The sequence below is a fragment of the Piliocolobus tephrosceles genome, chromosome 8 (genome assembly GCF_002776525.5).
Source record: "Piliocolobus tephrosceles isolate RC106 chromosome 8, ASM277652v3, whole genome shotgun sequence".
NCBI lineage: Eukaryota > Metazoa > Chordata > Mammalia > Primates > Cercopithecidae > Piliocolobus > Piliocolobus tephrosceles.
Window position 1 is genome coordinate 21,211,484 of NC_045441.1, and position 27,976 is coordinate 21,239,459.

Consider the following 27,976-nt stretch of genomic DNA (forward strand, 5'->3'; position numbering starts at 1 on the left):
TTTTAAAGGGTGGAATGAGACTCCTAATTTTCTTAAAAGAAGATATGAGAAAACAGTCTGAAAACTCTCCTGCCGTACTGCCTTAAAATGCTTGACAAAATACAGCGAAAATTATTTTAAATACATGAATGAACTGGCAAGAGAGAAAGGAAGTCTCCAGGTGTGTCAGTAACAAAGAGGGAAGTGAGTGGTAAGGATGTGGGATGCTGCCACAGCTGGGCTTAGTTAAAAAACTGCAGCAGTTTTTAAAAGGCTACACCCATACTGAAAAGAGTAGCTGAGGAAAACCATCAATTCACTGGCACAGAGAGACAAAAAAGAATTTATATGCCTCTGTCTGGATGGGGAAAAATGTCCTCTGAGAAATGAATTCTCAGGGTCTGTTTCTACCTCAAATTTGGAGGTTCAAGTTTGCAGACAGTCCAGGAACCATGATGATAAATGACTCCCGAAATGATAAACAGCCAAAAAAGAGGTCCAGGTCTGGTGATCTTTCTGTGGCAAATGCAAAACTGCTCTTGAGGGACACATCTACAACCAGGTCACAGGGGATTCTTACAGAAAAACAGGCTTCTTTAAAGATAAGCTCACAAACACAAATAATGAAATGCAGGAGGACAAAATCCTGCTGACTTAAGAGTCAGCAGACACAATAAATAACACTAAAAGATACCCTAAAACTTCATATCATAGAATGACAATTGGAAAGGGAATGTAAAATAAACATGTTTAAAATTATTAAAGCCCTAAAAGATGTAATTAAAACACCAAGAAAAGAACAAACCTCATGAGAGGCACTGTTGCACGATAGTTAAGAGCACAGAAACTGAAGCTAAAGTGCTGGGTTCAAATCTTATCACTATCACCTACCACCTGGGTGACCTTGGGTGAGTCACTTAATATTTCTGTGCCTCAAGTCCCTCATCTGTAAAGTAGGTATACTAATGGTATCTATATCAATGGGTTATTGTAAGGATTAAGTGTGTTAATATATGTAAAGTGCTTAGAAAAGTACACATATGCTTGGCGCAGAGTAAGTTTTAGCTACTATCGTAACAAAAAAGAAAAACAAAAGTGGGGCAGGTGTGGCTCACTCCTGTAATCCCAGCACTTTGGGAGGCTGAGGTGGGCGAATCACATGAGGTCAGGAGTTCAAGACCAGCCTGGAAAACATGGTAAAACCCTGTCTCTATCAAAAATATATAAATTAGCCAGTCATGGTAGTGTGCACCTGTAGTCTCAGTTACTGGGGAGACTGAGGCAGGAGAATCACTTGAACCTGGGAGACAGAGGTTGCAGTGAGCTGAGATCATGCCCCTGAACTCCAGCCTGGGCATCAGTGAGACTCTGTCTCAAAAAAAAAAAAAAAAAAAAAAAAGTAATATTTTGAACAGAAACAAATTAGAATGTCTAGAAATGAGAACTAGCTATTAAATTAAAAGTTTATATGCTGAAAAAGAAGTTGAAGAGAGAATTAGTAAATTAGAAGTCCCATCTGAGGAAATTATGCTAAGTGCAGCAATATGATGAAGAGATGGAAAATGTTAAAAGGAGGCTATGAGGTGCAAGGAATGAGATAGTCTAATATGTATTTAATAGAAATTCCAGAAACAGTAATAGGGAGAATAGTGAGGTGGTAGTATTCAAAGAGATAATAACATAGACTCTACTAGAATTGTAAGGAAAGAATCTGCAGAATAAAAGCCTGCACTGAGTCCAGGGATAAGAAATGAAAATAAATCTACACTAGACATAATAGGGAAACTGCAGACCACAAAACAAAGTGAAGATCCTAAATGCCACCAGAGATAAAGGACAGACTACCTATAAAAAAGCAAAAAATAAGTTGACAGCACAGTGTTCAATAGTCAGAGGCCAGGAGACAACAGAAAAATATCTTCAAAATATACAGGGAAAATAATTGATAAGCTAGAATTTTATAACTACCTAAACTATAATTCAAAAGTGAGGCAGAAAAAAGACATTTTTAGGCAAAGACTGAGTTTATCATTCATAGGCCCTTCCAGAAATATTACTATGGGAACATTTTACTTCCAGAAGGAGCAAATCAAAACCAGAAGAAAGATGCAGAAAGCAAGAACTAATGATCTCCAAAGAAATAGCAAATGTGAGTAAACAGGAGCAACCACTTACTATAGAAAACACCACTCCTACTGCTAATAGTAATGATGAATTTGAGGGACATAAAAACAAGGAGGCACAAAACTATCAGATGACAAAAACATGTCAGACAAGAGGCAAGTTCTAAGGTTCTAAAACGTTCTAAGGTTATTTGTATATTTTAGGAGAAAGGTAGAGATATTGATAAACTTTAAGCTTGTTAAGCATACATGTTAAATTTTTTTTTTTTTTAAAGAGAGTTTCATTCTGTTGCCCCAACTGGAGTGCAGTGGTCTATCACAGCTCACTGCAGCCTTGAACTCCTGGGCTTAAGTAATCCTCCCACCTCAGCCTCCCAAATAGCTGCGACTATAGGTACCTGCCACCACATCTGGCTAATTCTGTATTTTTTTTTAATAGAGATGGGTTTTTTTTGTTGTTTTTTTTTTTTCAGACAGGGCCTGGGTCCATCACCCAGGCTGGAGTGCAGTGGCACAATCATAGCTCACTGCAACCTCCGCCTCCCAGCCTCAAGCTGTCCTCCCACCTCAGCTTCCCAAGTAGCTGGGACTACAGGCATGAGTCACCATGCCTGGCCAGTTTTTTCTTTTCGAATGTGTGCAGTTAAACCCACAAATGACTCAAGTTCTGCTTTAGCTACATCCCTCAGATTTTATTATGTATTGTAGTCATACTCTTTCAGTGCTAAGTATGTACTCATTTCATTTATGATTTCTTTTTTGACATGTAACTCATTTAGAAGTATTTTTTAAGGTTTTTTTTAAAGAGTTATCCTTTTGTTAACTAATTTCAAATCGTAGTATATTGTGGTCAGAAAATCTTGACTTTTTGGTATACGCTGAGTCGTGAAAATTGTCATGTTCAAACCTTTCATATTCTATTTTTGTCTACCCCATACTGACTGTGAATTTGTTCATTTTTTCCATCTCTTTCTGTCAATTATGCTGTTAGTTGTTGCACAGAAAATCAGAACTGTTGAATATTCCTAGTGAATTGTTCATGTTTTCATTTTGCAGTGACTTTCTTTATCCCTAAATACTTTTAAAGTCTTTTTTGTCTAATATCAGCGTAATTACACTGTGTTCTGGCCTCTGCTGTGGCTATAAAATTCTGTGCAATCAATTTTAAAAATTAATATTTACTTGATAATTATTTTGCCATTCCATTGTTTTTAGTCTTTCTAGATCATTAGATTTTAAGCATGCCTATTGTGAACAGCATATGGTTGGCTTTTTATGTCTTATGTCCAAGAGTCTATTTTTAAACTCATGGATTTAAAATATATATATATATATACTTATATACAGTCATGTGTTGCTTAACTACAGGGGTACTTCTGAGAAATGTATCATTCCATACAAAATTAGCTGGGTGTGGTGGCATGCACCTGTAGTCCCAGTTACTTGGTAGGCTGAGGTGGGAGGATTGCTTGAGCCTGAGAGGCAGAGACTGCAGTGAGCAATGCCCATGCCACACTATTCCAGTACCTAGATGACAGAATGAGACCCTGTCTCCAAAAAAAAAAAAAAAGTCCTAATGGTGATAAAGTAAATGTTCATTTTTACAGCTATAAAGCAAATATGCAAACCCAAGAACGTAGAAGCTAGAAAATTATAAAAATAAAACAGAAATGAATGAAATAGAAAACTAAGAAACAACAAATAAAATCCCAAAACCAAAAGTGGTTAAATGAAAAAAATTTAAAATAAGATGACACAGAATCGCCAAAACAATCTACAAAAAGATCATAGTTGGAAGAATTACATTTTCTTATTTCAAAACTTGTTACAAAGTTACAGAAATCAAAACTGCTATATTAATAGTCAATTGATTTTTGACAAACATTTTCAAATATTTGAAAATCATATACATGAAGAGGGACTTACATCCAGAATATATAAAGAACTCTTAAAACTCAAAATAAGGCCCAGGTGTGATGGCTCACACATGTAATCCCAGTGCTTTGGGAGGCCGAGGCGGGCGGATCACCTGAGGTTAGGAGTTTGAGACTAGCCTGGCCAAAGTGATGAAACCCCGTCTCTACTAAAAGTACAAAAATTAGCCAGGCATGGTGGTGCGTGCCTGTAATCCCAGCTACTTGGGAAGCTGAGGCAGGAATATTGCTTGAGCCCAGGATGCAGAGGTTACGGCAAGCCAAGATCGCGCCACTGCACTCCAGTCTGGGCAACAGAGCGAGACTCCGTCAAAACAAACAAACAAAAAAACTCAAAATAAGAAAACACCACAATTAAAAGTTGGGCAAAGAATTTGAATAGATATTTCTTTAAGACAATATACAAATTGCTAATAGGCACATGAAAAGATGCTCAACATCATTAACCAAAAGAAAAACTCACATCAAAACCGTGATGAGATATCTACTTCACACTCACTAGGATGGCTATATTGAAAACAAAAGGACAAACAAAAGCAGATAATAACAAGCGCTGACGTGGATGTAAAGAAACTGAATCCCTTATATATTGCTGGTGGACTGTAAAATGGTGCAACCACTTTGGAAAACACTTTGGAAGTTTCTCAAAATGTTAAACACAGTTATCATATGACCAAGCAATTGTGCTCCTAGGTACATACCCAAAAGAAATGAAAACATACATCCACATGATGACTGGTACACAATATTCTAGCAATATTATTAATAATAACCCCCAAATGGAAACAATCCAAATGCTCATTAACTGGTGAATGGATAATCACAATGCCATATACCTATACAACGGAATACTATTCAGCAATATAAAGGAACGAAGTACTGATAAATACTACGCTATGGATGAATATGCAAAATGTGCTAAGTGAAAGTAGCCGGACATAAAACACCACACACATTGTATGATTCCATTTATATGAAAAGTCCAGAACAGGAAAATCAATAGAAACAGAAAAATTAGTTGCCTAGGGCTATAGGAGGGAGGAATGGGGGGTGACTGCTTAATGAGTACAGGATTGCTTTTGGGGGTAATGCAAATATTCTAAACTTAGATTATGGTAAGGACTACACAATTTTGTAAATATAATGAAAAGCACTGAATGATATATGCTAAGTGGGTAACTTTTATGATATATTAATTTTTCTCAATACAATTGAGTTTTAAAAAATTAAATAGGATGACATTAAATGCAGTGTGGTTATCTTGTATTGGATCCTAAAACAGGAAAAAGATATTAATGAAAAAACTAGTGAAATGTGAGTAACTGCTTGAGCCCATGAGTTTGAGACCAACCTGGGCAATTAAGTGAGACCCATCTCCACATAAAATTTAAAAATTAGCCAGGCATGGTGGTGCACACCTGTGGTCCCAGCTACTTGGGAGGCTAAGATGAAAGCATTGCTTGAGCCTGGGAGGCAGAGGTTGCAGTGAGGCATGATTGTACCACTGCACTCCAGCCTGGGTGACAAAGTGAGGCTCTGTCTTTAAAAAAAAAAAAAGGAAAAGAAAAAAAGAAAAAGGAAAATCTGAATAATGTCTGTAGTGTAGTGTTGCACTAATGTTAATCTCTTTTTTTTTTTTTTGAGACAGAGTTTCACTCTTGTTACCCGGGCTGGAGTGCAATGGCGTGATCTTGGCTCACTGCAACCTCCACCTCCTGGGTTCAAGTGTTTCTCCTGCCTAAGCCTCCTGAGTAGCTGGGATTACAGGTGTCCGCCACCACGCCCAGCTAATTTTTTGTAGAAACAGGGTTTCACCATGTTGGCCGGGCTGGTCACGAACTCCTGACCTCAGGTGATCCACCTGCCTAGTCCTCACAAAGTGCTGGGATTATAAGTGTAAGCCACTGTGCCCAGCCGTGTTAATCTCTGTTAGCAAATGCACATAGTCATATGAAATGTCAACATTAGCAAAACTGAGTGAAGGTTATATGGGAATTCTGTGTTAACTTTGCAACATTTTATACATCTAAAATTATTCCAAAATAAAAGTGAAAACAACCACGACAAACCTTTAGTGCACTTAATAGAGAGAGAGAGTGAACAATTAGAGATGACCAATGGTATATAAACTACCATTTGAGATGGAATCACTATCCTCCCATTATTGGACAGAGAATCACGGCAGGACCAGGGGGATGAGCCAGACCCACAGTGGGTTTGCATTTCATGGGTATCACTAGCCCCAGGCTCGTCTCTCTTCTACCAGTGCCAGCATGAGAATTAACTTTGTCTGTGGGAGGCATACAGACTGCTTAGTATGAGTTATTTGTATTTAAGTGCTTGTTGTTTACTGGAGTTGTTGTGAAAGCCCCACACCTGGGGTGTTCTGGCAAGCCACAGACCCTCCTGCCAAAGGAAGGGAGCTACTGGTTCTGTGGGAAGCTGAACTTGGGTGCAGTCTCTCTCTCTAGGAGAAGGCACAACCAGTCCTAGCAGGCATCTTGTCCAGACTACACAGAGTAAGTTCTCAGGGTCATTTACGCACAATTCTACTTAAAACCCATAATCAATAAACTGAAAACGTAGACAAACTGCAGTTTCTTAGAAATATATAACTTAACAGAACTACTCAAGAAGAAATACATTTTTTGGTTAGATTTATAACTTGAATTGGGAGTTTTAAAATCTACCCTCCATACTAAAAAAAAATAAAATTAAATTAAGATAAAAATAAAACCCATTAAACCCAGAAGATTTACCAGTTATACCCAGACTTCAAAGAACAGATTATCGTTATCTAAAACAAATGTTCCAGTGAATATAAAATGAGGGAACACTGCCCACCTCATTTTACAAAGCATAACAGTTCTGATGGCAAATCAGATAAGGATGGTATATGAAGGAAAAATTAAAGCCCAATCTCATTTCTAAATATAGATGCAAAAATCCTAAATAAAACAGTAGGCAACTGATTCCAGAAATGTCTACTAAAAATACACCATTACCAAATTGGATTCATCCTAGGAATGCAAGGATGGTTAAGGTTAGAAAATATCTTAATGAGATGTACCATATTAATTGGTTTAAGAAACCTTGAGAATCTGCCTCAGAAAAAGAAAAAAAAAAAGCAAGCTGTAGTGGCCCTTACCACTCAACACCCATCCTTATAATCCAGGCAACCAATGTTATGATTTCTTGCCCCATAAATTAGTTTTTGCCTGTTTTGGAATTTCACATAAATAGAATAAGACATTATGCGCTATTTTGTATCTGGCTTGTTTTGCTCACCATAATGTTTCTGGAGTTCATCTAAGCTGCTGGATATTTTCTATCAGTAGTTTTCTCCTTGTGATTGCTGAGTGGTATTCCGTTGTTTCCACACACCAAAATGTGTTTATCTGTTCACTTAGTAAAGTGAAGAGACAAACCACAGTTTGCCTATCAACAGATAGGCAGAATGTATCTTCTAGGAGAAGATGGGTCATTGGGGCTATTATGGAAAAACTCCTTATCTTGCAAAAATACCTAGCAGCATTATTCCTGGGTCGTAGAGTTTAACTTTAAAAGAAATTACCAGATCAATTTCCAAAGTGGTTATGCCATTTAAGACTCCAACTAGCAACATATGGTAATTCCAGTTGCCAATGTTTGTTGTTTTTGTTCTTTTAATGTTCACCAAACTAGTGGATGTATATAGTGCTATCTCAGTTTAGTTTTAATTTGCATTTCCCTGGTGACTAATGATATTGAACCCTTTTTCATTTTTTACTGGCATTTGTATGTAGTCTTTTATAAAACAGCTGTTCAAGTCATTGTGCATTTTTAAATAATTTGTTGTGGTATTTTTATTATTGAGTTGTAGGAGTCTGGATACAAAGCTTTTCTCAGCCATATGTGCAGGTACTGTGAATACTGTGTCTCATCTATGGCTTGTTTTTTTGTCAAGTTTTTAGTTTTGATGAAGTCCAATTTGTCATTTTTTTTCTTTATAGTTAGTGCTTTTTGTATCCTAAAAAATACTGCCCTATGTTTCCTTGTAGGAGCTTTATCCAGAATTTTCACTTTTACATTCAGTTATATAATTTATCTCAAACAATTTCACGTGTGTGATGTGAGGTAGGGTTTATCTTTTCCATAGAGATAAGCAGTTGTTCTAGCACTATTTGTTGAAGTGATCTTTTCACCATTGAATTGCTTTGGCATCTTGATCAAAAATCTACTATATAAGTGGGGCCTGATTTCTGAACTTTTTCTTGTTCCATGGACCTTTACACCAATACATACCATCTTCATTAGTACAGCTTTAGAGAAAGTCTTGTGATTCACTAATATATGTCTCCCAACTTTGCTAATTTTCAAGATTATTCTGGTTATTCTAGGTCCTTTGCATTTCTACATAAATTTTAGGATTAGCACACCAATTTCTACAAAAACATTGCTGGTATTTTCTAGAGCGACTTTATTGAGATATAATTCACATACCACACAATTCATACATTTAAAGTGTACAATTCAAGTATACAATTCAAAGTGCACAATTCATGCAATAACTTTTGGTATATTACATTATTAATTAAATTATCATAAAACATACATAACATAAAATATTCACATTGCTGTGCATCATCTGTTGTGCCCAATATCTGGAACATTTTTGTTGTTCGAAACAGAAATTCTGTAAACATTATACAATAATTCCCCATTCTTCCTCCCTCCAGCACCTGGTAATCTCTTTCTCTCTGTCTTTTTCTTTTTTTTAAAGACAAGATCTTGCACTATCACCCAGGCTGAAGTGCAGAGGCCCAATCAAAGCTCACTGTAGCCTCCAACTCCTGGGCTCAGGCAATCCTCCTGCCTCAGCCTCCTGAGTAGCTGGGACTACAGGCATGAGCCACTATATCCAGCTAACTTAAAAAATATTTTTTGTAGGGAAGGGCTTTTGTTTTGCATTTGCCCTGTGTTTGCACAGACTGGTCTGGAACTCCGGGCCTTGGCCTCAAGCAATCCTCACACCTATGCCTCCCAAAGTGCTGGGATTAAAGTGTGAGCCACCACACCTGGCTGCCCTCTGGTAATCTCTAATTTACTTCCTCTCTCCATAAATTTGCCTATTCTAGATATTTCATATAAGTGGAGTCATACAATATTTGTCCTTTTGTGTCTGGCTTATTTCACTTGACATACTATTTCCAAGATTCATCCATATTAGCATGTTTCAGATCCTGATTTATTTCCTATGGCCAAATAATATCCCATTGTTTGTATATACCACATTGTGTTTACTCACTCATCTGCTCATAGGCCCGTGGGTTGTTTCCCCTTTCTGGCTACTGTGAACAATGCTGCAGTGGATATTGGCATACAAGTATCTCTCAAGTCTCTGCTTTTAATTTCCTTGAGTCTATACCTAGGAGTGGAATTGCTGGATCATAACGTAATTCTATGTTTACCTTTTTCAGAAACTGTTAAACTGCTTCCACAGCAGCTGCACCATTTGCCATTCCTACCAGCAATGGACAAGACATTCAATTTCTCCACATCCTCACCAATATTCATTTTCTGCATTTTAAAAATTACTATTACAGACATCCTAGTAGGTATGAAATGGTATCTCCTTGTTGTTTTAATTTGTATTTCCCTACTATGTTGAGCATCTTTTCATGTGCTTATTGGCCATTTGTATGTCTTCTTTAGAGAAATGTCTATTCAAGTCCTTTGCCTATTTTTAAATTGGGTTGTCTGTCTTTCTGTTGTTGAGTTATAAGAATTCTTTGTAGATTCTAGATACTAGTCCCTTATCAGATGTATGATTTGCAAATATTTTCTCTCATTCTGTAGGTTATCTTTTCATTTTTTTGACTATGTCCTTTGATGCACAAAACATTTTTCATTTGATAAAGTCCAATTTATTTATTTATTTTCTTTTGCTGTTCATGCTTTTAGTGTCATATCTACCTGCTGGTATTTAGATTGGGATTGCACTGAACCTTGAGATCTATTTGAGAACTGACATCTTATCAATATCAGAGCTTTTAACCGATGAATGTGGTATAGCTCTTTTCTTTAGGTCTTCTCTAACTTGTCGCAGAATGTTTTTATAGTTTTCAGTGTGTAAAGATTTTGCACATATTTTATTAAATTTTCCCTGATTACAAATTTTGCTATGGTCTGAATCTCTGTGTTCTCCCCAAATTCATATGTTGAAATCCTAGTGCCTAAGGTGATGGTATTAGGAAGTGGGGCCTTTGGGAGGTGCTTAGATCATGAAGGTAGGACTCTCATGAATGGGACTGCTGTGCTTATAAAAGAGGCCCCTGAGAGCTTGTTTCCTCCCTCCTCCATGTAGGACACAGCAAGAAGGTGGCTGTCTACAACCTGGAAGAGAGCCCTCACCAGAACCCAACCATGCTGGCACCACCATCTCAGACTTCCCAGCTACCACAACTGTAAGAAATAAATTCCCATTGTTGATAAGCCACCTAGTCTATGGTATTTTGTTACAGCAGCCCCAACAGACTAAAACAGAGTATTATTCTGTCTTAAATGGCATTGTCTTTCAAATTTCATTTTCTAATTGTTTTTGTTGGTATGTAGAAATGCAATTTACTTTTCTTTTCTTTTTTTTCTTTTCCAAGTCTCACTGTGTTGCCTAGGCTGGAGTGCAATGGTGCGATCTCGGCTCACTGCAACCTCTGCTTCTCGGGTTCAAGCCATTCTCCTGCCTTAGAGTCTCGAGTAGCTGGGACTACAGGTGTGTACCTCCACACCCGGCTAATTTTTGTATTTTTAGTAGAGACGGGGTTTCACCATGTTAGCCAGGCTGGTATTGAACTCCTGATCTGCCTGCCCTGGCCTCCCAAAGTGCTTGGATTACAGGCGTGAGCCACCGTGCCCAGCTGCAATTTACTTTTCTACTTTGATCCATCTTGCAAACATCCTACATTTAGCTATTAGCTCAAATAGTCTTTGCGGAATCCTTAGGTTTTTTTATATACATCATTTGCAAGTAGTTTTTATTTCTTCCTTTTCAATCTGTAAACCTTTTATTGTCTCTTCTTGACTTACTGTTCTGGCTATGACCTCAACTTCAATAATGAATAGAAGTGGTTATGGTGACAACAGATATCCTTACTTGTTCCTTAATCTTGGGGAGAAAATACTATCATATTCTTAGGTATAATGATATCTAGTATTATTATTTGAATTGTGTTCCTCTAAAAGATTCATTTAATTAATTAATTAATTTTTTGAGACACAGTCTCGCTCTGTTGCCCAGCCTGGAGTGCAGTGGCGTGATCTCTGCTCACTGCAACCTCCACCTCCTAGGTTCAAACGATTCTTCTGCCTCAGATTCCTGAGTAGCTGGGACCACAAGTATACACCACCATACCTGGCTAATTTTTTGTAATTTTAGTAGAGACAGGATTTTGCCATGTTGGCCAGGCTGGTCTTGAACTCCTGGCCTCAAGTGATCCACCCTTCCTGGCCTCCCAAAGTGCTGGGATTACAGGTGTGAGCCACAGTGCCCAGTCCCAAAAGATATATTTAAATCCTAATCTCTGGTACCTGTGAATGTGACCTTATTTGGAAATAGGATCTTTACAGATATAGTCAAGATGGGGTCATACTGAATTAGAGTGGGCTCTAAATCCAATGACAGGTCTCCTCATGAGAGAGAGATTTGGAGGCAGGGAATTGATAAGGGGCTATATTAGAGAATTCTGTTTGGATATGTGATTAAATATCTTTTTTTCTGAAATTTGAGATATTTTAAGTACTTTATAAAAATAAAAACTTGTAAGAAATTATAAAAAGAAAGAAAGAAAAGGCTGGGCACGGTGGCTCACGCCTGTAATCCCAGCACTTTGGGAGGCTGAGGCAGGTGGATAACCTGAGGTCAGGAGTTTGAGACCAGCCTGCCAAACATGATGAAATCCTAGCTCTATTAAAAATACAAAAAATTAGCCGGGCGTGGTAGCAGGCACCTATAATCTCAGCTACTCAGGAGGCTGAGGCAGAAGAATTGCTTAAACTCGAGAGGTGTAGGTTGCAGTGAGCCGAGATTGTGCCACTGTACTCCAGCCTGGGCAACAAGAGCAAGACTCCATCTGAAAACAAACAAACAAAAAAAGTAGAAACTTGCTCTCCTACCAATCCCTAATATTTAGCAGATTAAATCAAAGAACTAAAAGGAACTTAAAAGAAAAAGACATTAAATATGAGTGATGACATTTATGAACAGTCTAAAGATGTCCCTTCTGATAACGTAATTTCCTTTTTGTCTAGGTACAGTTAGAGTGAGCTGAAAAGGAATTAGCTACCTGTCATTCCATCATGATAACTTAACTAGTACTAGCCATGTGCCAGGCACAGTGCTATATGCTAGCAATGTGTCATCTCAGCTAATCCCTATAACAACACCATCTCAGTCTTACTGACTAGGAAACAAAGGATTAAGCAGTTAAAGGATTTGTCCAAGGTGACCCAGACTGTAAACTGCAAGGGCAGCACTGGAGTCCAATCTGACCATTCCAAGTCCAACATGGTTTCCATGCTCACACCCAGGAAGATGAGAAAGGAAGCAGAGGAGCTGCTTGGAGCTGAGTACCCATGGATGCGGCAGGCAGCTGAGCTTAGGAAACTTGGAAGTGGGTCACGATGAAAACACCAAACTTTTGGCTGTCCAGAGAGTAAGGCAACATGCCAGGTGATTTACATCCCTTGCCTCATTTAATCCTTGCAAGAATCTTATAAGCAGGGTTGTGTAATCTCTTTATCTCAGTATACAGAGGAGAAAGTGAATCCAGAGATGTTAACTAACATGCTCAAAATCTCACGGTGAGGGTGTGGCAGTGCTGGGATTTGACCCCCAGTCTGATTCCAGCCTCTGCTCTGTCTTATATCACAGGACATAGCCACATAGTAGTAAGGCTGTGGGCTTAGGGGCAGCCTGTCTGGGCTCACAGTCCTACTGCCCACATGCTTTCTCACCCACCTTGAGCAAGACAAGCAACATTTCTTCTTCTCACCTATAATTGGGGTTAATAATAGTGTCCACTTCATAGCTACTCTCAGGGTTAAGTGAGAATCTATATGAAGTTTTTCACATAGTGGTTGGTAGTACCTAAGTATTCATAATTATTATTGTTATTTAGGAAAGAAGTAAAAGCTAACAGCCCAGTGTCCTGATGCTGCAGCGGACCAAATAGTTATAACTGAAATTGGACCCCAGTTGGCCCCAGTTTAGGCATGTTTCTCAACTTTCTTCTGTGAACCCCACTATAAAATAACGTGCCCATATGTGATGCAGAGGAGGAAAGCATTGAGAGAAAACCTGATAACCTGACCAAAGGCATGTCTTGGACTTACTTGAAAACTTATCAGGCTTCTTTTGGTTACAAGTGATAGAATCCTAATTCCAACGAGCTTTAAATAAAGTGGGACTTATTGACTTACATAACCAGAAAAAGCAAGCATGGAGGTGGCCCCAGGCATGATTTGATTCAGGACTCAATGTCATCTCTCTATCCTCTTTCTCTCAATCTCACTTTAACCGTAGGGGAAAGGGATCCTCTCTCCCAGTCTCTAAATACACAGTCCCAGGGAAGTCCCATGATGGGCCTATTCTGGATCACATGCCCACACTGTGGCCAGAGGCCTGGGAACTGTGACTGGCAGCCCAACCAGAGCTCAGAGTGGAGAATGCAGTTCATTCAAAGGAATAAGAGTGTGCTCCAGAATAAGGGGAGGAGATGAAGGCAGAAAAATAGACGTCCTCTGGAGTATGGAGAGTGGGGTCCTATGGAGAGTGTCAGGTGCACCCTAATGCTCAGTTAGCCATTCTGGAATCCTCCAACTGGGATACAGCTGTGAAGCACTGCAGCTGGCTCCGGGGCTCAGGCAAGGAAGAGGTAGTGCCACATTCACATACAGACATGATTATATGAGGGTCTTCTTCTTGAAAGTGCCATGACACACAGTGCAAAGCGGGGAGACTAGGGGCAGCAGTGAATCTTCTGTGAGGGCAGGGACAAGTGGACCAAATAAGGAAAGGCTTATTCCGCCAGGTAAACTCCAGGCATGATGGAGCCATATTTCCCTTTCAAACAATAACACCGACTATTATTACCACCACTGTTTTTGTAGCTCTTGCCCGGTGCTAGACACTGTGCACAATTCCCGACTTGATCCTTATAACAATCTTTTGCAATGACTCTATGAATGAAGGAGTCTTCCAGCTCCACACTCCTGTGATCATCTCCTCATACTAATCAAGTTGAGGACTTGGGATTTTATAAAAGTCTTGTGTAATACACAGAGAGAGGGTCCTTAGCTGCTCACACACATGCCACAAGAGATTATAGGGTTTGCATGGGCTTCTATGAACATAAGGCTGAATGGTCCTTAAAACAAACGCATGTAGAATAAAATTTACTGCTCCATTCTCTCATCTGCCATCTCTGGATGGCTGGGTTTGATCAGCATAAGCTAATCCTGAATTAAAGTTCTACGGCCCAGCAATTTCACTTGGGCGGAGAAAGGATTGACATTTCATTTCCAAACTCACAGAAGCACAAAGAAAGAAATCTTTCAGCTCCTTTGATAAACTGCAGCCAATTCATGTGCAAAATCCCCATGTTGCTAAGAGTCTTTCTGGCTTCTTGTAAGATGACTGTCAACCACTCCAAATGGCTTTTTTTCCTGATTTTCCATTTATTTCAGATGCACTGGGCCAGTCCAGTCCCTAGGTATCATACTGGCATTCAGTCTTTCCTTTTAGCCCCAAAAGAATGTCCCAACACTTAATGAGTTGTATAAAATGGAATATTTGGATGAGCAATAGCTTCGTGTGGATGAAGGAATAGCAACTTGTGAGAAAAAATATCAGTGAAAAAAAGGTAGTGAGATAAAGCTAGAAATTTTAAAGAACCTTGATAGGAGTTACGAAGCAAATGTCATTATAAGGAGCAGCACCTGCCAGGGGCCCACCACATTCTACAATGATTTTTAACCTTGTTTTTAGAATAACACCTCCCATCCTCCATTAAAAAATAAAAAGATATCACGGGTATCAAACAAAAGTCAAGCAATATAGTAAAGTACAAAAAAAAAAAAAAAAAAGTAAAACATACTCAACACCCACCTAAAAATAATGGTAATCCACTTTAGGTGAATATAATTCTTGATTTGTCTCTACTCAGAGAGATAGAGGAAATATATATTTAGAGATAGGGTCTTGCTGTATTGCCTGGGCTGGAGGGCAGTGGCCTGTAGCCTTGAACTCCTGGGCTCAAGTGATCTTCCCACTTCACTCTCCTGTATTGGAACTACAGGCATGCACCATCATGCCTGGCTAATTTTTAAAGATTTTTTTGTAGAGAAGGGGTCTTGCTCTGTTGCCCAGACTGGTCTCAAACTCCTGGGCTCAAGCGATCCTCCTGCCTTGGCCTGCCAAAGCACTGGGATTACAGGTGTGAGCCACCATGCCTGGCTGAGGAATTTTTATAAACGTAGAATCATATTTATTTTTAATTTATTTCTTATCACATTTATTTTTAAATAAATAGCATTCAGCTAATTGGGTTGTATTTAAGATAAGAAACTAAAGTGAACTGGAACAATACGTATTTCTTTTTAGAAATCTGTTTTTTTAAAAGATTACCAAAAAATTTAAGAAATTATGTGTTTTTGAAAAAAGTTTAGACAGTAGCAAGTCTCTGCTATGAAAATAAGAGGGTATGAGTGCTCTTATATCCTCCCTTCTCCCATTCCCTTTTTTATTAGCTATCTTAGGGTTTGTAATATTTATAATCTGTATCTATACTGTGACTATAATTTCCAGTTTCATCTTGGTTCACCACCATTTTTTTTCTACCAGCTCATCCATCATTGAGTTATTTGGTTCACCTTTCCTATCAAATGGTTTCCTTAAGAAGGGCACTTGGGTGTTGTGTTCTGCTTAAGAGAATTTGACATTAGATTTGATGACTTGGTTGGCAATAATACATTTGAGTCATTCTTTTTTCCTACTCAGAACTTTGGAAATACTCCTCCATTGTTTCCTGTCACAGAATCTTGTGGAAAGGAAGTTTGAGGTCCCTTGGTGACTTGCTTTTTCTGCCTGAATGGTGAGGAATTCTTTCTTCATTCTTGAAGTTCAGGATCTTCATCGGGGTATGTTTTGGTGTCAAGTGTTTTCTGTTGGATTTCCTACAACATAGTGCACTCTTTTAATCTAAAGATTCCTTCCTTCATTTCAGGAAAAATCTTTTGTATTTTATCTCCAGATACTTTTATAGTTCCTTTTTATTTTTGGTCACCAGTTACTCTTATGTCAGAATATCTCGATCCTCCTACATTTATCCTTTCAGGAATTACTCAAATCCCTGTTTTTAAAATTCTTCATTCACTGCATCATTTCAAGCCTTTTCTTCTGTTATCAATTCTTCTGTTATCAATTTCTTCTGTTACCATGTTTTTTGCTATTTCTAATACATGTATTTGTTCTATATTATTTTAGGCAAGTTTTCTTATCTCTGCCATCTGCCTTTTTATCTGATTCCGTTGTTTCACCAGTTCCTGAGTGCTTATTTTATTGAGTTCATGTTTTCTAAGTTCTCTGCGAGCACAACACACCTGTGGGAACTTTTGTTTCTTAGGCTAGCTTTTTCTCCTTATTGGTTTCATCTGTTTCCCACTCCACCCAATCCCCTTTCTGGCTGTAGCATACTCATAGTTGCCAGGCCATCTTCCTTACATATGCTCATCTTTAAGGTGAGCAGCTCTGTTAAGACCAGGTATTTGCCTTCATACAGTGTCGGTGTATTCTCCTTGACATATTTCCCATCTTGTTTGGCATCTATTTCTTTTGCCCTGTAGGCTTGTGTTCTATATACTTTCCGAATGGATGACACTGAAAATATTTAAGCACCAACATGTCACAGACATTGAGCAGACAGAACAGAGGTTGGTCATAGCTCTAGGCCACATGTAACTCCTGTAGTTGCTGGTCTGTAGGGTGGTCTGGAGTGGGAGGCTTCTTGTGAGAGGGGCTGGGGTGGCCAGAACAGCATGAGACACTTGGATAAGTGATTCTTTCCATCGTGGTGTGGAATTATTTTGATATTTTAATAACCAGCACAGCCACATTAGTGTGTACCAGCCAAATATGACCCCAGCCTGTCGGTGTCTTTGTGTCTATATGGAGGAGGAAGGAGCTGTGTAGAGGCTTTTACTAGAGGACTGGACTCTGCTCTGTCTTCTGATACTTGCATAAAGTCCTGCACCAGAGTGAATTCTGAATGGAGAGGAGACATATCTACTGTATGTACAGGGGATATAGTCTTTGGAATGTGGGTTTGTCTCTTAATTCAGGGATGAGCTAGTTCCAGTCCTCTGTTTCACCCATCTCTCCCCAGTAAACTCCATCCAGCAACCCACCCCCACCCCATTCTACAACACCCCTACTCAAAAGAAGGAAGAGATAAAGATACTCATCCTGCCCCTATTCACCAGTCAACTTCTTTCCAAAACCTGAAATTTCAATGAGTATTCTGAATCTTGCCAATCCCCTCTAGCAGCTGGGATTAGGAGTTCTTCTTTCTTACCAGAAAAATCTGGTCTTTTTGTTTGACTGTCATCTTTTGAAGTTTAAGACACAAAAACAAGGTGGAGCTCCTTCCATTGCCTGGATGCTAGTGAATTTTTTAAACTGAGTTTTACTTTTTGAATTTTGTTTAGTCTGGTTGTTCTTTAGGTTTAGCTTTAGGGGATGAAGTGTCTGTGATCTGACCATATTTATCCTAAAAGATCCCACAGTACAATTTCAAAGGACTAAACCAGCAGCTCTGGGGATTCTCACTCTGGGCTGCAAATTAGAATCACTGGGGAGATTTTAACGTCAGTGACAGGCCACATTCCTAAGCCTGATTTAAGTGGTCTGGGAGATGCCCAGATATAAGTGGCATATATATGTTTTCTTATTTGCTTGTTTTTTGAGTCTTTCCAGTGATTCTAATGCACAAACAGGGTGAGAACCATGAGCTGGACCTTGCATTCTAATCGTTCATAATTTGATATATATAAGCACCTATAAAATACAAACATTTTGCATGTGCATTAACAAAGACAAAATATAAAAAACACATAAATTATTTATACTCTGAGTGGTCAGTCGCTCAAAGTATTTCTTGAGCAGCCAAGGAAGCAGGAGGGAATAGAAGTGTATGGTTTTTGCTTCAAAAATATTTTTATCTAGCTGGCTAACAGAACTAACACATCTGAAAGAATCACAAAACACATGGTGGTGACACCCAACTCTTCAGACAGTTTTGCAATTATACCACAGACAAGGAAGGCATTGTCAGATGCGGGGCACATTGACATGAAGGTAAAGTTCATGATTTAATGAGAGATGTGGCTACACCAATAACTAGAACCTAACACCAAAGAATTAGTCCAGTTACCTTGGAGTCACACTTCCCATCCCTAAGTTATAATTCATAAAGTATCATTTAGAAATGCAGGGGATGTTCAGAGGTAAAATCCATAGCAGAGATTTATTGAGTCTGGGAAGATTTTGAGGGGTTTCCAGGAATAAGGATGAGAAAAAGACATCCCAAGTTTGTGAAGAGACTTAAAGCCTGGCACAGAGTCACAGGGAGCATTTTCAGGTTTGGAAGTCCATGACAGGTTGAAGAGCAGAGAATCCAGAGATCAAGCTGTAGCTGTGCACAGCACTGGGAGTATGGAGGCTGAGGCAGGCCTTGCTGTCATAGCAGGTATAGTGAGGAAGTGAGAGAAGAGTTCGGAGTGTCCAAATTTCTTGCCTGAGAGACTAGAACAATGGTGACTCAACTGACCTGGATGGAAAAGCTTTAGGTGCAACCAAGTTTGGCTTTGGGGTTTCAAGTGAAGGTAGGGTCTCTAAGGGATGGTCAGGAGGCAGGTGGGTCTGGATTGGAGCTCCAAGACCACAGCCCAGGTGAGTGACCTGTGCCTGAAGTATAATTGAAGGGTTATCTGCAGGGAGGAGAGCAGAGAGCCAGGTCTAAATTAGGAACAAGGTGGAGAATCATCACATCTCCACAGAACTCTGGGGAAGTGGGTTGGGGAAGGGGAGGATGAGGGAATTCACTGTCCAAGGTGATCTCATAAAAGACTCTGAAGCAGGATTTGACTTCACTATATCTAAAATCCTTTCCAACAAGCTGGACTCTCAAGCCAAAGCAAAAGGTCCTAAAACTGGCCATATACAAGTGTCAGCAAAGATGCGACAACTTTGTTCTCTGAGGACAATGCATTCATATAGCAAATCACCCCAAACGTGATCTGTGTCCTCAGTGCTGATGTCAGACCATCATCATTCATCAATTCTCTATCAACCTGAGCCACACTGCTCCAAAAGTGGTTATCTCCACTTCATGCCTCTGGAGAGGATGACAATAATGACAGTGGCAGGATGTGTGTGTCAATCCATGTGGACACACACACACAGGACATGTGCTCATATCATAAAAGAGCATCTCTTCTAACCTACCAACATGAGTGTAAGAAAAAATAAAAAGATCAACTCTAGGGTCATTCTATTCCTTCTTGTTCTTTCGGTTTCTCTACTGCAGCACAGATAAGCGCAGATCTTCCAGGTGTGTCCAGGTTATCGTAGAGTGATGGTAGAACAGAAAATGCACTAATACCTGCAGTTTCTGGAGTAATAGCAAGTGGCATGCACAGCCACACTCTGTTCTCCTTAGCTGGACCCTCATGATCACAAGGCAGCTGTACTCCTCTACCCACTGGAAGTTGGGACAGACATCCAAACACATTCTTTTTCTGAAACCAGCTCTGTTCATCCTCTAGACAGCAGTCCAACTGCCTCAAAGGACACAGCTGAAGAACAGAAATGAACTCCCTTCATATACCTCCCAGCTGAGCACGCTCCTTCACCTAGGCACAGAGAGGCCAGAGGTAGACAGCTGGTCCTTACACAGCCTGCTCCAGCGGTACTGATGTTTCAGATTTATAAGAAGCCATTATGAGAAAGATCCTGGGGTTCAGTGGGGTACTGCTCATAACTTAGAATAAGCAAAGCCCATACAGACTGGTCTGAAAGGCACTTCCTTTCTTACACAGTGAGGAAGATAGTGGTGTTTCCTCAACATATCTCATTTGGATTTTGCTTTAAGATTTGCCTATATTCAGTGTGAAACAATGACAGAGGAGCTCATCATAGTGATTGTCTCAAGGGATAGTGGCCCATCAAAATTAGTGCAAGTAAAAAGGTCAAGGTAGTGTATTGTGAAGGTACAGGTTTCTCAAGAAGAGGAACTTTAGGGCAAGGAACAAGGGCCTCCAGACAGCTGGAACTAGGAAAGGGAAGCCAGCCTTCAAGGAAACTTTGCTGGTGTCCCTGGCTACTACATGATTTTGCATCAGTGCTTCTCAGTGTGCCTACATCATCCTTCCTCTACACCAGCTTTTTCTTCTTCCTTCTCTTGCACATGGTGCAACATAGCCACCCCAGTCCCAACTCTACTTGACCCTTTTGCTCAAGCACCTACCACTCAACACTCCTGTTTCTCTCTTCTTTCAATCCCTCCTACTCTCAATTCTAATGGACTCTGCTGTTGTGTTTAAAGAGGAAGCTGGAGAGGGTTCAAGTGGGCAATAGTGGGAAGATTCCCTGAGAAGCGGGTGGACAGGACAGCTCTCCAGTGCCAGTCATACATATCTGTAGGTATCCTAATATGCACAAACAAGTGTATGAGAGGCGAAACCTGACAGGTTAAACACTACTTTGGCATCAAGTGATTAAGGCAAAAAAGTGTCTGCTACTGATGTCATCTAATTAAGCACACAGCCACTTAAACATTATGCTTAGCAAATTAATCTACTAATTGTTCTGCATCTAGTGTCTCTGATCACAGAATTAAACCAAGCCAAAGAACATAGCTACCTCTGAAAGGAGCAAGTCTTTCTCGAATGCTTAAAACACCCAGGGCAAGGCCATTCCAGAGGCTCTCTGATGCTTCAAAATCATCTTTTGTTTAGGTTTTAAACAGTTTCATAAAAATTTTGGAGTCTGGGGCTGGGCACAGTGGCTCAAGTTGTAATCCCAACACTTTGAGAAGCCGAGGTGGGTGGATCACTTGAGGCCAGAAGTTCGAGACCAGCCTGGGCAACATGGCGAAACCCCATCTCTACTAAAATTACAAGTCAGACATGGTAGCGCACACCTGTAATCCCAGCTACTCAGGAGGCTGAGGCATGAGAATCCCTTGAACCCAGGAAGTGGAGATTGCAGTGAGCTGAGATTGTGCCATTGTACTCCAGCCTGGGCAAAAGAGCAAGACTGTCTCAAAAAAAAAAAAAACCAAAAAATCATGTTAAGAGTTTGGTTGCCTGGGTTTGTAGCCTGGCTTATTCCTCCTAGCTGTGGGATCTTAGGCAAGGGGCTTCCCCAATATATGCCTCAGTTTTCCCAGCTGTAACCTGAGGATAACAACAGTACCTGCCCTATGGAGTTATTAGGAGGATGAAATGTGCTTATATTTGTAAAGGGCTTAGGTTGATGCCCAGCAAGTCATGTGTGTTGCATAAATGAGACTTCTTATTGACATATTCAATTAGGCAGAAAACCACACAAAAATCTTTAAGAACTTAATACTTTAAAAATAAGTTTATTATAGCTAACGAATATAAAATCTGACAGATATTTTCAAACATTTTTGCAAAAAAAGTAAAATCCTCCCCTTTCCCCCCTCCCCACCAGATACAGAATAAGGACTTGGACAGAGAAACAATACAAATCTAAACATGAAACTGTCGCTCATCGGTTGGTCCCAAGAGGCTCCAACATATTATATTCTAAGTAAAGGTCCATTAAATTAAGAAGTTAACAAGCCACTTGACACTTTATAGTTTAACTTGCTTTCTACTCTGATTATAATGCTCATTCAAAATGCTGAGAGACAAGAACAGGTAACGTTAACACTGCACGTGACAGATATTCAAAGTGCATAAATCTATGAAACCACAAACATTCATAAGAATACTAGGCATGGAATTAAACAGTGACTTAAAAAATTAATCCAAGGAAATCTATGTACATTTTAGCCTTTGGCATCTGGTCTATCATGTTTCTTCTTTATGTAGACATCAATTTGTTAAATCTATTAACCAGATTAAATTTATCTGACCACATTTCTCATCTGACAGATTGTCCACAGCCAATTTCACATGAGGTAGTTGGGCTGTTTAATGACATTCTAGTGAAATTCTCATGATACATGGGAATTATACATTAAACATGCCGTGGAACTGGCTCATAGCCTTCTAGGAAACAACAGAAGTACTTATAGAGCATCCTTCCTATCAACACTGACTCCATATACACCTATAAACAGACATGTATACACAGGAGTCTGTGTGGGTAAGATCGACTTTGTAAGGGGTATCAACCATCCCAGGGTGGTTTCTGTTTGTAAGGTACAGGGAGGAAATACTGACCACACTTTAAATATATGAAATATTTAGAACAAGCAGGATGTTATTATTACATTCTCACATAGCTTAGCTGAAAACATTTGTTCACTCTGGAACAGAAGTGATTAATATGGGAAACAAAGAATTTTGAAGACTTTTGCATTGCAGAGTAGTGGTATTTTTTTCCTTTTAATTAAAGGCTATATAAAAACAGCAGAGGAGAAAGATCAATGCATGCATCAACTGTACCAGAGAGGCACTGTTAATGACTGTTTAATCATGCCCTGGAGTGCCTGAATGCAGCAGTACAATGAGAAATCATGCAAATGGTCACTGTACACAGGACTATTGACTGTCTGAGACAGGATGGGAATTGGGAACATTTACAGGGAAGGTCTAGTAAACAGTATATTTATGGAATTGTTGAAAGAACTCCTAATGACCTTGTAATACAGATAAACAGTCTTAAAATACCATTAGACAGCTAGTGAATTGTTTTTTATGAAATGACTACGAAACCCCTGAGTAAGCAACTGCAGATTACAAAGGGACGTACAGAAGTAGAATGTACTTCTAACGAAAGCATTCTGTATACAATTCATAGGAATACAAATTTACCATACATAATGAAGTTTGTGTGGAAACCTTACAAGATCACGAGTATCTGTAGTTAGGCCCTCAAAGACCAAACACATTAGCTCAGCTAACAGAACAATGGCTGAAAATATATTTTACTTATAAATTCTACATCTAAAAATTTTAAAATTTAAAAAAGGTTGATTATCTTAAAAAAAGAAATGAAACATGAGGGAGAGCTGAATAGTTGTAAAACCTGTGACTAAAATCAGAAGCAACTGGTTTTAATCAGTGATTCAGAAATGCACCATTATATAACCAAGTTCTCATAGGACATGGTAGTTTGCTAGGAAAAAACTTAATTTTCCTCCAGAAAGTTCCCCAAATGCCTCACATCATCGTCTATTGCTCATGACCCTCTGACTCTACTGCCTTATCTGATATTTATCCATATGTATGATTTTCACAATCAGATTAAGTTTCCTTTAAAAAAAACTCTTACTTCAGCTCCTCTTTACCTCACTTCAAATTTAGTGGAGAAAAATGTACTTTACTTATTTGGTCCCTATCACATATTTTTAATTAAAAACACTTTTCTGAAAATATAAAGTTAAAAGCATCAACTTTTTGTTAATATACATGGAAAGTAATAACCAAAAGGAGAAGAGTGCAAATTTTCCAGCTGCACTCCTCCAATAATCATCTTTCCTAGGTGCCCCATGTCATGTCATTCACAGGCTTTCCAGCTACAAATGGGAATATGGGCTCCTTCTTAAGAAGCTCTTGCAGTGTGGAGGTGGGGAAACAGAATCCCCACTGATCGGGCACCCAGCCCTGGGCTAAGTTGGTGCCAGATGCTCTACATATGTGCTAGAAGCTGCTCCTGAGAAATGGGGCAGAACAAACATAAGTGGGGGCAGATTTGGCGTGCTGATGGCAGTACTGCTGGCAATTTTCAGTAGCAAAGAAGAGAGAAAAGCAACAAGGCTGGACTATGGAGTTCAGAAATCCCTCATCACGGAATATGACATTGGGGGAAGTTTAATAATCAGAATGACATACAAATAATGATAAGAAGGTGCCTCAAGCCACTACTTATACATCCTAATGAGAACTACCCTTCAAAGTCAATGTCTTGGGCCCATAGGCCCAACATTCTGTGAGAGCTCCTCTTCTGGAACTCCCTTCAGAGCTACATCAAGAGCCAATGAGAAGATCATCTTCTCCTCATAGTTACAATTTGGTTTCACTCCCAAAAGGGATCTCTCCAATTTAACATTTTTCACCAGCATTAGCTATAAGGAATCTGGCTTGTTTTCAAAAGTCAAGAGACTTGCCATCACTGAAAATATTTTGTTTAATTCAACAAATACACCCTGATACCTACAAAGTGTAAACACTGGCTTTTACCATAGGGAGAAGTACAGGCACAATGAAATTGTGTGGAAATGTCTCATAAGGGGTTAGCCTAATGTTACTTATTTGTGTCTATAATACCTAGCAGACCAATTTCCTTTTTCTTCCAGTTTTCTCTAAAGGTTATGCTAGAAGAATAATCCTAAAAATGCTTTGAGCAATGACAACAAGGTGATTACTCTGCCAACAAAATACTAGAGTTTTCTCACCTCCTCTCACAGCAATGGTGAAAGTAAACTTAGGTGTCCCAGAAGTCTTGGAGGGCAATGGAGAGAAAGCTTTAAATATCTTTTCTCATTGCCCCTTTCTTGCAAAGTGACTACACATCAGCACAAATTATGACTTTAACTACAACAGAGAGCAAATACTGTAGATGTAGGAGGAACCTCTGACTATGCCCAGATTTAGGTTAAGCTGAATTTACTGTTTAGTATTAGGTTCAATTTCTAATATTTTTATTTAAGGATCCTCAGTTCCTTAAGCAAACTTTTATACATCTTAAACTTTTATACATCTTAGGCAAACTTAATATGCTCCAGTGGGGAAAATACCTATTAAAAAATATTACCCTCTTTCTACAGATGTGGAAAAAGGGTAATTGGAAAATGTAACTTATTCAAGCTATTCTGTCTGATCTGGTTTCTCAATGATCTCAGATAATATTAAGCCCCTCGTTCCCAGCAAATTGAGTTGTGTACATCTAGGCACTACCTATACAAATGCAAAATGGCCATGCTGAGCAGCTTTCCTTTTGTGTGTATTCAGAGCTGGGGTGGCAAACCTGACGTATTTTCAGAGTGCTACCTCTCCAAGAGACCACAGAGTTCACCTGAGGTGGCAGGGAGCACCAGCAGCTGTTTAGAATGATCACGCTGCACAATTCTACCAACCACCTGGTATCATCCCCTCTAAATGGTACAATGCTTAAAACATCTTCATTCCAACTACAAGCAAAAACTGGCTTCTTTTCTTTTTCCATTTTAGGGGGCTATGTCAAGGGCAGGGACTATCCCCAAGTCCTGCCATCATATTCGTACTAATCAGAGAAGGAGATCTATACTCACTGCTCATGAGAGTGGGAGGGAAATAACACACACACACACCCCTTGGCAAAATACAAAATAATCAATATCATTTTAATACCCCCCCCCCTCCTTTCTCCCTAGCCTTAAAACATGTGATACTGATTTTTGAAGTTTAAGTATTTTCCAGAAGTCTTTATGTGGGCAAAATACCTAATTAATCTGAGCTAAATAAATGTTCATTTGTTTAAAAACACACAAAGGCAAAACCAGTACCCCTGCCTACATAAACTTCTCTGACTAAAGAGAGAATTCCCTCCATCCTAGAGATCTGCAGCAGGAACAGCATCATCTAGAGATGATGCTCAACTCAACCAAGCCCCTCAAAGGACCTTTGACCCTGGATAACTACCTTATGCTGGAACTTCCCTTCCTGTTACTAGAAGGAAGTAGCCTCTAATGGGGAAGGTACCCATGGCTTCTTTCCAATGCACACTCAAGGCAGCATGATCTACTGAGACTAGGGCCAGGGTTGGAGCATCACACTGTGCAGAAGAATGCCCATTCAACATTGTTTTATGAAATAATGTTTCTTAAGTTTTAAGAAGTTTAAGAAACTGTTTTCTTAAGTCTCATCTTTCAACTCTGACACTGTCCCAAAGCTTCTGAGATTGATAAACAGCTACATTTTGCCTGCTCTGCATTTTTGCCGATTAAACCGAGATTAATTGGTAAGCAGGTTCACAGCCATGGCCCCTGAATGCAATGCAAAGGCCTACTGGCTGGGTATCAATGCTGGCTCAATTAAGAATGCTGCTGAGTAAACTTGCTCCACTTCTCACTCTCCATTTAGCTATTTTATTTAAATGGCGGCCTATTCCTTTTTGAAAAAAAAGGACATATCATTTAGTTCTTGAAGAAAACTGGTAATTTTGTAAACTAGAATTTAATCTAGTTGCTTTTCAATACTGTGTGCAGAAGAATCACATGTGAAGTTTATCAAAATGCAGATTCCTATGTCCCACTACCTAGACTCTGGTACTTTAGGTCAAAATAAGGCCTGGGTATCTGCTGTTTGAACAAGCACTCCATATGACTATGGTGCAGAGGCAGTCCAGGTCACACTTGGAAATGACCTGGCTCCTCTGCTTAGAAACTACGTGACTGTGAACAGATGCCTCAACTTCTAAACCTTGCTTTTGAAGTGGGGTAATAATCCCTTTGAGTGTCATTCCTTGTGATGTCCAATTGAGATAATGCATGGGGAACATGCTGGTAAATGGTAGGCAGTTGGGAGGTGTCATCTCAAATGACCTGTCCCGCCTCTCTCATATTCTCCCCTCCAACTTGGGGTTAGGGCACACCATTAATCTTCTCAGAGGAACGGTCTCATGCCTGTCAGCAAGGATGGGACTCCTGTCCACGTCTTCTTCGCCTCCCACAATTGCATCGTCACGTGAATGCCCTGAACATCCTTACTACACAGGCCCTTATCACTGACAGAGTTGCAATGAAGAGGGTCCACTGAAGAACGTTCATCTAGGAACAGCAAACTCTACCCAGCTTCAACAAAGCAGCTTATACTACCTCCAAATGTCTAGTCTAAGTTGGCTGAAACACTGACTATGAATTATGGTACTTAATATGGGATTTGCTGATTTTCAGCTTGGGTTTGGGTGGCCCATTAGAACTAAAATATAAAAACAATACAATACACAACAGCAAATTTGTTTGTCAAATCTGCTCTTGTAACTTGCTGTTCAAGTCTACAGCAGCTTATCATTTGGTTTCCAGTAGGCCTGTTGAACTGAAATATATAGCACCTTGATCTTTAAACTAAACACATATGCATTTTAAAAATTATAAAAGCACTGGGTTTTGCCTCCTCCTGTCCATCCCCCAAAGTGAAGGGGTTGGAGAGGGTTGAGGCTGTTGCTGGAAATTAAGTGGGGCAACAAAACAGTTTAGCACTTTAATCCCTGAAGTTAGGAGGTGCTGCCCAGCAGCCATCATACCACCTCATCGGATTCCAGCCCGTGGACCTCGTATAAAGTGTCCAGTATGGCCAGCTGCTTCTCCATGGCAGGGAGGTAAAGGCTGAGGTCCCTCTGCATTCCAATACTGAAAGCTTCTTTCTGATGGTCACCTTCCTTTATAGTTAACGCGGCCACAAAATCTTCATAGGATGGAGCTGCCCTTAAAGCTAACTGCAAAAGAATAACCCATGAGAATCTGCATCAAGTCTGTCTCTCATACACTTATTTTTATGCATGTGCACATGCACACACATACTTTCACACATACACACAGCTGAGAAGAGCAAGAGTAAAGAAATATGACTACCCTTCTAATTTGTAGCTTCTCTAAAATTATGTTTCAAGGACCAATTCAAATAACTTTAAGGCTAGAAGAAACAAGTGTGCACTTGGGCCACCTTAAGGAC

The 27,976-nt window shown here is 39.5% G+C and overlaps 1 protein-coding gene across 4 annotated transcripts in view; it reads right to left on the reverse strand.

The window, feature by feature from the left end:
• Positions 1-27,976, reverse strand: part of PLEKHA8 (pleckstrin homology domain containing A8) — a 99,503-nt gene that overhangs the window by 14,075 nt on the left and 57,452 nt on the right. Inside the window, exon 13 of one of the 4 annotated variants that reach the window (XM_023188367.2) lies at positions 15,664-16,246. The exons of 1 other annotated variant lie outside the window; for it this stretch is intronic. In XM_023188367.2, coding sequence (XP_023044135.1) covers positions 16,224-16,246 — 23 coding nt within the window. In that variant the 3' untranslated portion in view covers positions 15,664-16,223. Of the gene's footprint in view, positions 1-15,663; positions 16,247-21,694; positions 27,741-27,976 lie in introns of those variants that run through there. 2 more of the 4 variants (XM_023188364.1, XM_023188366.1) reach the window with 2 other exon arrangements.